This window comes from Mastomys coucha, unplaced genomic scaffold (assembly GCF_008632895.1).
Source record: "Mastomys coucha isolate ucsf_1 unplaced genomic scaffold, UCSF_Mcou_1 pScaffold14, whole genome shotgun sequence".
Taxonomy (NCBI): Eukaryota; Metazoa; Chordata; class Mammalia; order Rodentia; family Muridae; genus Mastomys; species Mastomys coucha.
In genome coordinates this window covers 132,435,741-132,447,304 of record NW_022196896.1, presented here as the reverse complement: position 1 = coordinate 132,447,304, position 11,564 = coordinate 132,435,741, and the positions used below count along the sequence as shown (strand labels likewise).

Genomic DNA, 11,564 nt, shown 5'->3' with positions numbered 1-11,564 from the left:
GCGGAAGCGGGGCGGGGCGGGGCGGGGTGGGGTGGGGTGGGGCAGGGCAGGTGAGTCAGGCAGGAGACCATGGGTAGAGCAGACCTAACTGTCTGCTCAGGCACAGGCTTCAGGAAGTTGCTGGTCCCATTCCCCTCAAGCTTCCTCACATTCTGCTTCCCTTGACTTAGTTTCCTTAAGTATCCATCCTGTATTTCATGGCTCCTGAGTCTCCCCTCGCCCCACTTGCACTGGGCGCCAAGCTTTTATATACTTGGTTATTTTTCTCTCATCAATTTGAATAGGATTTTCTCTTCTACACTATGTACACTTCTGCAATTCCTGAGGCTGATAGGTCCCTGTATATGAACCTAAACTCAGCACTTTCAACACCTGGTATCATCCATTGCATGCCAGGGTTGTACCAGCTTTTCTTACTGAGTTATCCTAGGCCTAAGGGCCTTAATTCAAACGCGTACACTGACCACCAACCATTGAGAGCTGTAGATTTGGATTCAGGCTTCAGAGATGAGCCTGCATTTCTAATAGGCTTCCAGGCAAAGCCTGTGTTGTTCTCGGGCATTTGAGGAAGGAACCTTAGTCTGGTTTTCCTTTCCATCCCCCCATGACCTTCGATTGTTAGCCCAGATGCATTCAAAAAATGTAAAGAGACTTGGCAGGAAACTACATGGCTGAACAAATCCTGTTGTACATTTTTTAAATGCTGGATTATGCTCTCCTGAAACATGAATGGACAAAAAAGAACCTTCTGCAAGGCTGGTTAGCTGATAAGAAGTCCAGTGACTGTGGGGAGGTTGGAATGTTGCAGATCCAGAGCCTAATTATGATTTATCTTGGGCTATATCTTCAGTCCTCTCAACTGACCTGACATATTTGTGACTAGTGGATATAAAACCCTTTGGAATGTATTAATTTAAGAGATTACTAGTTTCTGCCAGCCGAAAATCTTAGAGTGTCATCAGAAAGCATCTGAGACTCGTAGCAGAGAATCCCCATGTTGTTACAACTCATCTAATGATCCCACCAGTGTATTTGAAGGGGGCCTTAAAGTAAATCTTTGTTCTGTTACTATACAAACTTCTCTTACCACACTGGAGTACGGGTTGGGGGTAATCTAAATCTGCATTCGTGAGCTGCCACTCACTAGTATTTGGCTCCAGAATAAACTCTCTCTTATCTCCTGTGAAGTAAGTCTTGTGGTTTTGTGTTGTGCACATCTGTGGAATGTGGAATCTGATCTAAGAGCCATACTCCAAATGAAATTTCTGTTTGGGTAAACTGTTTAGCAATTCTGCTGAACAGCCCGAGGAGCATGTAGCTCAGTGTTTCCTTTGGAGTGGGGCACTCTAAATGCTGATATTGCTGGTGGTCCGGATGCCGGAGGGTGAGAGCATTCATCTATCTTAGGAAGAGAAGTTTCTTTTTATTGGAAGAGAAAACACAGAAGGGTCCAAGATATGGCCTCAACCTCAGAGCCACAGCCCTGCTCTTAAGCAAGATTTTGTGTTCTTTTTTCTCAATTCTCATCGATGCTATCTTTATTTCTACCCATTCCCCCTAAGAATAAACATTATTTGTCTAAAGAGGGGAAATAGTCACTTGGTAGAAAGGCTAGCAGACATCATCTTATCTGGGTGGCTCAGGGTGGCATTCCCAGAAGCAGATGCAGTGATGGCATCGCCCCCTGGAGGCTCTGAAAGGCATATCATTTCCACGGCCTCATGTCCCAGTGCCTATCCCAGGGACATCACAGGGAAGTATTGTAGGAGACGATCCATAGCCAAATGTTCAGCAGAGGGCCTGGCATTCTTGGAGAGTACCAGAAAGCATGAGCTACCATAGAAGAGAGGAAACGAGGGACACAAAGCTTTGCTAAGCCAGAGGACTTGTGGTTTTAACAGTAGAAAAGATAGTGGATAGGAGGGGAAGCTGATGGGATCAGAGCTCATGGTTTAGTGAGTGGCGTGGTACCTGCATGAATGTCAGTTACATGAGATCTTAGCCATGGGATGCTGGCCAAGTTTCCCAAGGGACTCTATAGTATGCTATGGCTTCCCTCTAACTCTAAAACAGTTTCTAAAAACGTGTCTACAACTTATATACAAAGTCTATATAAAGTATATACAAAGTACATACAAAGTATATACAATATAGCAGACACACTAAATATGTACAGCTCACTTAGCACCTGTTCCTTCAGTATCCTCCAAACTTGGTAAGGGAACACAGTCAACACACATGTCAATCATTTCACACATACGTCTGCAACTATACGTTTATAGGAGCACAAGGAATCTTCATTTAACACACTAAATTGCCACAACTATACTACCTACTAGAAGTGCACCCCCAACACGTTGGACAGCCTCAAATGTTGGCAGGAGGCCTGGCATGGGGTAGCGTGGGGTAGGGTGGGGTAGGGTGAGGTAGGGTGGGGGGCTGGCAGACCACATGACAGGATGGGGGTAGATAGAGTGACAGCGTCCCACAGGCTCTGAAGGGAAGCCATCCCAGAAGGACTGAGAGGCCAGCAGATGTCACTTCCTGCAGTTGCTGTGGGCATAAGACATCCAGAACAAAGAAGAGAAGAGAACAAATGAGGGTTCCCTCAATGAACAATAAGAAAGTATGCACCCAGGATGCCAGGCTTCACGCTTCTCTGGGGCCTGATAATTAGTTCTCCTTAGTTGTGTGACTCAATCAATCTTTTTACTAAAGAGCATGGGGCTGGGCTTCCACGTCCAGATGACAGGGCTATTATACTCATATTCACACCGTTTCTAAGCAGTGAGTCCGTGTAAACACAGAGGGTTTCTGCTCCTCAAAGGCAGAAAGAACTCCTGGTTGAACCAGGTAAGTGTAACCTTGTGCCTAAGTTCATGTCCAAGGTGAACTGCGCCTGGGCTAAGCCCTGTTCCAACTAGCTTTGCTCATGAAAGGGGCTCTTGTTTGTAAAGTTTAGCTGAGCTATAAATTTATACGTGGAACTATGTGATTTTTGTCATGTTTGATTATTCTATTTGTAAATTTTAAAGATTTTACTATTTGCATATGTACTTTATATTTGCATATATTATAATTTGCATCTCTCATATGTTTATATATGGCATATATTAATGGTATCTTAAGGATAAGGCCTAATTCTAGTAGTGACATTAATTTATGTTTTGGGTATGCCTTATACACACAGCCTGAAAGGGAAGACATGCAGTAACTTTAAAATGCAGGTCTTCTAACTTTCATCACACACACACACAAAAAAAGGCGTGGGACTTCCCATCTGTGTTGTCACAGGTCAACAAGTTCCAGAATTTGGGTTTTCAGATCAAAGATGCTCAACTTGTCCCATAAAACAATGTGTGAAGCAGATTTAAATAAAAAAAATAAAAGCAGGTGCTGTCTGAAGACACAGATGAATTGGTGACTGCCAAGTCAGAGCTGAGATAGGGAGCCACTGCCCACACACAGCAAAGAGCAGGTTAGGGACACACAAGGTCAGCAAGAAACTCACAGAGCAAATTCCATGAATGTCACACTCGGATGAGTGGCCGTGGCATTCGCAGGGCTGACAGATTCCTCCAAAGAGTATCCCATCCACTCGATAATAGCCGGGGAGGCAGGCCTGCAAGAAAAGAGGACCAGTGCGTCGTTGGAGCTCGTGAATGTAGCAGGCAGAGGGCGGCTCTGGGTGTAATGAGACCTATCTTCCTTCCCATGCACTTGAACAGGGAACCACTGCATTTTCCACAACCAGGAAAGCATCTCTCCTTTCTGACTTTCAAACGTTTTAATCCAGACAGCATTTCCATGCCTTAAAAACACACCTTCTTTAAGCGTGCAATTCAGTGCTTTTCAGTAAACTCACCGCCATGCAGCAAGTTCATCTAGCATGAATTTCTTTAGCATCTGTTCAACGTATTCAGTGGATGGGACAGTTCTCACACTGAAAGGGGTCCTGACTCATGGTTGAGAACCAACGCTTTAGCAGATTTTGCTTCCCAATTTTCCCCCTTTGCATGCAAATCATTAAAAGCTGCCTTCAAACAGTGAATGAGTTCAAGGACAGGCCTGGGTCACAGTACGTCAGTTTAATTGAGCAAAGAGACCAGGTGCACCTTCTGTTGGCTAAGGCCAGAGAGGCCCTGTGGGCATCCAAGGGCACGCTCTGCTCTGGCTTACAAGGGGCAAGGGACCCTTCTGCACGGTGGTGCATTTAGCTCTCAAGGCATCCCTGAGAACAGCACCTCTGCTTTGTAACTAGCAAATGCCGGAAGTGAAGAAGTGCTTGGTGTGTCCCCGGATAAGTCTAAGGCAGCTGTGCCCAGCTCCAAGGCCGTTTCTCGTCCACTGCCGAGGGCTTGACCTTGTCAAAGGCACCTCAGTAGTCTCTCACAGACACGTGTGAGTAAGGAGGCTTGGACTTTATGTCTTTCAAAATAGGCATTTTAGACAGGAAGATTATAATCATATATGCACATACATGTATATACATGTATGTATGTATGTATGCATGTATGTACTCATATTGAATTAGGGTTCTGCACATGTATGTGTTCTACCACTGAGCTATATTCCAAGTTTCTTCTAGTTCTTATTTTGAGACAGAGTCTTGATAACTTTCCCAGATAAACCCTGAATTGATAATACTCCCTCAGCCTCCTAAGTCCCTCTTTTAAAGACCTACATAATCAGGCCCAAATAAGAGTTTCTAGAAGTATACAAATAATAAATGCAGCCACTCACACAGATTTCATGGAAATCTCCTAATCCCTACATCCAACTGGATGCTGCCTCATACTTAGTGTCAGCCCACAGGCAAGCAGCTTAAAGTGCTGCAGAGAAATCCATTCCTGCAGGCACCAGCCTGACGTCAGTCGAACTCCTCTCTTAATAAAAAACACTGAACGAAGCACACAGTTGGCTGACACGTGTCCTCAGGGACCACGGTCACAGACTCATTATGGAACATGCCTCAGATAACCACATCTTTCTGGTCACCAGTCCTTGAACAATATGCTTTAAGAACCCTTTAACTGGCACTTCCATTGTTCAAGGTCTTATTAGTAATTTAGAGAAGGGATAAAGTATACAAAAATGACGTCCCTGGGCTATAAGGAAATATCCTGCCCCTTAAATCCTTTCTATGCAGTTGACAGGTTGGGATATTCTCCATGGATCCTGGCACTGGTTTCTCAGGGCTGCTGGGGCACAGCTGGATTAAACACAGCTGGATTAAACACAGCTGGATTAAACCTCTCATGTTTGCATGAGCCTATGCATGTTACCACCACTACCTGCAAAGTCCAGTGAACTTGCAAAGTGTTTGGGACTCTGAGAGCAGCCATCTCTTCTGGCATTGTTGGCTCGGTCTCTAAATGCAGGGTTCCCTTGCATCACATCCGAGGTCTCTTACTCCATAGTCTATCATCATTTATCTACTAAGCATTAAACATGGAGTCCCTGGACCCAGAATATGTTAAGTAGGCCTAAAATTTTCATACTTTATACCTAAAAACATGTTCAATGGTTCCAAATACAAAAGAAACAAAAACCTTGCAAAAATATTTAGAATATGAGTGTTTAAATATCTACATCATAAGCCATGATGCTATCTTTGCTAACTACACCACTTATGATTTTAAAGACTGATAAAAATGGATAAATTGTCTCCTTGTAAAATGATCAGAAGGAAATCACAATCAATCATAAATGTTCATAAGGACTATGAACCGTGACAATGTGGGAGGCCTGACTGTGTGCACACTGGCTAACTAAGCTAGTGAGACCCAAACATCAATATGATCGTATCCTAGCTATAAAGGCTCACTCGGCTTTATCTTACAAGGTTACATTATGGAAGCTCGCTGACTTAAAATTCCCTAATCTTTGGGAGAGACAGTATCTGTGTTTATATGTGTGTTCTATGCGGTATGTGTGATGTGTGGTGTGTGTGGTTTGTGGTATGTATATATGAGTGTGTATGTGTGTGTGTGAGGGTATGATGGGGTGCTCCTGTTTGTTGTGTATGTGGATATGTGCTCATGAGTGCAAGTGCCGACAGAGGTCAGAGGTGTCAGGTGACCCCGAAGCTGGAGTTACAAGCAGTTATGAACTGCCTGATATGGATGCTGGGGAATGAACTAGGGTCCTTTGCAAGAGCAAGGTGCACCCTTTAAAACAGCATGATGCCCAATACTCTCATAGCTCAATAAGGTCTAAGCAGGGTAGGAGTTTTCTAAAGTTAAATGCAGATGTTCATCACACCGACTTCAGCAGACCTTTCCTGTAGGAAGTCAGAGAAAGGTAGAGACTGTCAGAGGCCATCAGTACCTCACAGGAGGTCCCCGTGTAGCCTTGGGGACATTCGCAGTGTTCCACGTCAGCAGCTACTACCAGGTCTATAGCATTAGGGCTTGCTATGTCCAGAGAGACAGAATCCAGCCTGCAAACAGACGAGGGTCATTACATAGCTCTCATAGGTCTCAAAAGACCTCTCACGCTTCCCTGAAGATAGGCTCCTACACGGTTCATTTAAAGGAAATGGGCATGAGGTGTCTGTGTTGCTAGAGAGTCCTCATCAAGCACTCTTGGTGGGCAGCCACCACTATTCTCTGGGGATGCTCCAACAGTTAGTAACAAGAAGTTCTACTGCCCATAGGGCGCTGAAGGAAAACTCTGTCAGAGCCTACTTGGAGTGAAATGAAAGCTCTTCACTGTGATCAGGTGTCTCGTCATGAATGGGAGACCATCCTCTCCTGGATTGGATGAGGCTGACTTTAGCAGCATCCAAATTTACTCTTGGCTTCCACACACTAATCTCCTCAAGGCAATCAAATGAACAAGGATGGACTCAGTAGCTCACATAACTGTGCAAAACCTAAGGCCATTGGCATCAGAGGAATGAAGGGGGTTGGGGGGGTGGCGAGAGAAAGGGGCAAGAAGACAGTAAGGTTCAGACACTGTTAATTCTCTAGGCATTGCCAGGGCTGGTGAGATGGCTCAGTGGGTAAGAACACCGACTACTTTTCCAAAGGTCCTGAGTTCGGGTCCCAGAAACCACATGGTGGCTCATAACCACCCACAATAGATCTGATGCCCTCTTCTGGTGTATCTGAAGACAGCTACTTATGTATAATATAATAAATAAATCTTTGAGCTGGAGGGAGCAGGGTTGACTGGAGCAAGCAGAGGTCCTAAAAGTCAATTTCCAACAACCAGACAAAGGCTCACAACTATCTGTACAGCTACAGTGTGTACTCATAAACATAAAATAAATAAATCTCTAGGCATTGCCTGGAAACTTGAAGCTTTCTGAACCTCAAGTCATCTCTTTCTTACCAGATGTGCTTGTCCTTGTGCCTCATGTTTTTGACAACATTACATGTGTGAAAGCAATTCTAATACACCCAGATCCCTTAACTGGATCCCTCGTTTAAGCAGTAACCTTGAAGAAAGTAACACTAAAGACAAGATTGTTCTACCTGCGTAGAGATTCCTCTCAGGACATACCTATAGAGTGCCATTTTAGCAGAATTATAGTTGGCTCTGATCAAGAGATGCGTCACATTGGCCAGGACAGTCATCAGCTGGTCACGGTCAATCTCCCTTCCAGTATTAAAGTCCCGGAAGTTCTCAGGCACAAGTCTAACCATGTTGAAGTATTCCTCATAGGGTTGCAAGGACAGGCCTTCAGCCCTTGTGCTTATAGTGAGCCCATTTCCCTAGCATTTAAAATGGAAAGGAAAGACACTTTTAGTGCAATTAATGTCCCATAATTAAGTTCTGTATCAAGCAATCTTACAGCAAACATGTGATGGAGGATATGACCCAATCCAGAGTTAAGAGGGGAGGGGCAGTTGAGTGTTCTCTTTTTTTTCCCCATGTGTATGTGTAGTTGTGCATATATGGTACATACATACATACACACATACACATATGTACATACCTACACACACATACATATGCACATACACATACACACATATACATACACACATATGCACACATACCTACATACACATATACACACATACACACACATGCATATGCACACACATACACATGCATACATACACATATACACATACATACACATTCATATACATACATACACACATCATAGACATTCATATACATACATACATATATATACATACATATACATACATATATACATATACACACATGTACACATACACAAGTATGTATTCATGTGTGTGCCACCCCATCAGACCCCAATCTCTACAGCAAATCAAATCAGTTACCTTGATGATGACATCAGCATGAGACATGAGGCCACTGTCCACCGTCTCCACCGGGATATCATAAGACACAGTGTATTTCAGGAACCCGCCAAATGCTGTCAGCTGGAAGAGTAAGGGACAGGAGGGACAGGAGACAACAGTTATAGCCTTAAGTCAGGGGAAACCATTGCTAAGATCCACCTGCGGATATACAGACAAGAGCCATCCTGATGGCCACACGGAGGAAATTCACACTTAAAGGAATATTAGGTACTATTTAAAGGATATGATTATGATAAAGAAATTCTTGACACTTGAAGAAAGATATATCATTCTTCTACAGGTCCCCAAGGGAAACATCCAAATGCAAAATTAATTAATTAATTGAAAAGAATTTTATTGCATGTATTTGTGTATGGGCGTGCGCACCATGGCATAGGTGTGGAGGTCTGAGGGTAACTTGTAATAGATTGTGCTTCTCTTCTTTTTACCACATGGATCCTAAGCAGTGAACCAGGTCAGACTTGGTAGCAAGCACCTTTTCCTGCTGACCCCTCTTGGCAGCCATATTTATTGTACTTAAATGACCCTTTTCACTATTGCCAAGCTTGTTAGATGTGTCATTTAAAAGAAGCTCTCAAAATATTTTTCCCTTTATATGTATATGAGGGGTGCCCATCAACATATACAAGGGGTTAGTTATAGGGGTAACTAATGTATATTAGGGATGCCCATTAATGTAAACTGGAGGGTCACTAATGTATAGTGGAGAGTTCCTTCATGAGGAATACATCGCAAAATTCAGACTGCAAAGGTACAATCATGAAATCTCAGGAATATGCTTTAAAGTTCTCTGGTGATAATATCCTATAGACAGAGTATATCATATATTGTAATATACAAGTTAGGCCACATGTGGAAGCACACCCTTATACTTCTGGTACTCTAGAGTCTGAGGAAGGTATAGAAATGCAAGGCCACACAGGGATACATATCAAGAGCCTGTTCCCCAGCAGACAGGTATTTCTGTATACACCCTATGGATATACAAGTTAGGAAACATAGCAATAAAAATAACTAGAAGTTTAGTCTATTATGAAAGTGCAGCATCACCTTAAACCAAACCATAACGTTATTTAAACAGAGGCCTTGGCTGTATTTACTAGTTTGTCAGAATCTGGAGAGACCAGGCATAATTCACTGGCTAGTAGAAATCAAGCACCGATGACAAGAAGCTTCAATCAGCTCTCGGGACAATCAACCATGTAGATCATTGTCTTGCATTTTCCTTAAATGAAATGGGTGTTACTCTGGACATCTGTGACCCGCACATGAGCAGCAGTTTGTACGGATGTGAGAACAGGAGCTGAGCAGACACTCCACCGTAGGAGCATCTCTCTGGGCATCTTCTGCTGTGCCATGCCCTGAGTCTGCTGTGAACTAGACAAAGTAGCAACACAGCTACACTCCATACCAGGTCTGAGTTACTCAGGGATCCAGAGGGACAGAGGTAAAGCCAGTCACAGTGAAGGGAATGAGAGTCACAAGACATGGATTAGGAACTGGAGGCAGCAGAGCAGAGGATGATGGGATGTCTTAATGTAAAGTCCAAGAGGATTAGAGAGATCTACTGTGGAATATGTGTGCACGACGCAGGCTGTGAGTACTAGCAAACTCGTGGCCAGTGAGTCTCCTTCAAATTCTTAATGCTCTCTGAGATTTACAGCCCGACATCCCCGCCTCACACACAGTCACACACACACACACAGACACACACACACAGAGACACACACACAGAGACACACAGACACACACACACACACACACACACACACACACACACACACCTTGTTTCCAAGGTAGGCCTCAGGAGCTGCCCAGTAGTATGTGGAAGTCAGCCTCTGCATCACAGCCGAGTTGTTGATGCTGATCTGACGGTGCCCACCCAGGGCATCCTGCTGAGACCGGATCTTATTTGTGCTGATCAAGTCAGTGACCAGCCACCCTGACATATTCGACACCTTAAAAAAAAAAAAAAAGAGAAGTTTAGAATATGGCATCAGGGTCACCTTAGAGTGCACCAAGTCCTGTGTGAACATCTTCGCTACAAGGAGACAGATGGAGCAAGTTCACGCTCAAGTTAGAGCTAGCAGGACTGTAGGCACCAAAGCACAGCGAAGGACTTCCTGCTAGGATCGAGGAAAGCTAAGCACATGTCACCCACCTCAACCCACACAGTTACACATAAGCAAAGAAGGACAACCATGCAAGTCAGGGTTATGTATTTTAGATTTTGTTTTGTTGAGACAGGGTCTTACTATGTAGCTCTGCCTAGCCTGGAACTCACTATGTAGATCAGGCTGGCCTCCAGCACACAGGGATCCTCCTGCCTCTACCTCCAAGCGCTGGGATTAAAGGCATGCACCAGCATGTCTGGCTATAACTGGTCTTTTCTACTTTGTGGGTTTTTCTTTTTCCCACCCTCTCCACCCCTCTTCTTGCACTCTTTCCACTCTTTAACACTAGAGAGGAAAAGGGGGAGAGAGGAAGGGGGTGACGTTATCCTTAGACTACATCCTGCTGACTAAAGGTTCCTGGGGGCAAGGTTTATCTTTGCCATCAGCATGTCTAAATTCTTGTTATTTCCTTTTTACCCATGACTACTTAACAAATAGCAACCGACCAACAGCCCCTCACCTCTTGAGGCCTGAGAATTTCTATAAACTCTAAAAGTTTCCAATTCCAAGCATCATGCAATTGCAGAAACTACCTGCAGCTGGAAAAATAACGCTCCTGCTAAGCACGAGGCAAATCCTAGTCAGCTGCTATTGCGGACAGTCTGGAGCAACCACATCTCCACCACCCCTGGAGCAACCCACATCCCCACCCCTGGAGCAACCCACATCCCCACCCCTGGAGCAACCCACATCCCCACCCCTGGAATTAAAATGAAAGCACATTCCTATTTCTCTGTTTTTTTTTTTCAAAGAAACCAAAATTCTCACTCCACCTGACCTCATATATTAGATTTTTAGTAAGAGCAAAGAAACTGATATGGGTTTAATACCCTAAATCTAAAACGTCCCCAAATCCTGACTTCACTTGAGTCATAAAACAGATACACCCAAAACAATTCACAAAACCTGTATTTAGGCTATGTGGGCAAGGTGTATATGAGGCATGAAAAAAATGTATATGTATGTGTGTATATGTGTATGTATATATATATATGTATATGTGTATATATGTATATATAATATATTGATGTGCAATATATATTCTCTATATATGTATATAATATTGATTATATAATATATTCAT

The 11,564-nt window shown here is 43.7% G+C and overlaps 1 protein-coding gene across 1 annotated transcript in view; it reads right to left on the bottom strand.

The window, feature by feature from the left end:
* Lama1 (laminin subunit alpha 1) overlaps positions 1-11,564 on the bottom strand; it is a 126,648-nt gene that overhangs the window by 64,447 nt on the left and 50,637 nt on the right. Inside the window, exons 12-16 of the mRNA XM_031368646.1 lie at positions 10,091-10,264; positions 8,265-8,366; positions 7,510-7,721; positions 6,331-6,442; positions 3,512-3,622 (exon numbers count right to left, since the gene is read on the bottom strand). Coding sequence (XP_031224506.1) covers positions 3,512-3,622; positions 6,331-6,442; positions 7,510-7,721; positions 8,265-8,366; positions 10,091-10,264 — 711 coding nt within the window. The remainder of the gene's footprint in view (positions 1-3,511; positions 3,623-6,330; positions 6,443-7,509; positions 7,722-8,264; positions 8,367-10,090; positions 10,265-11,564) is intronic.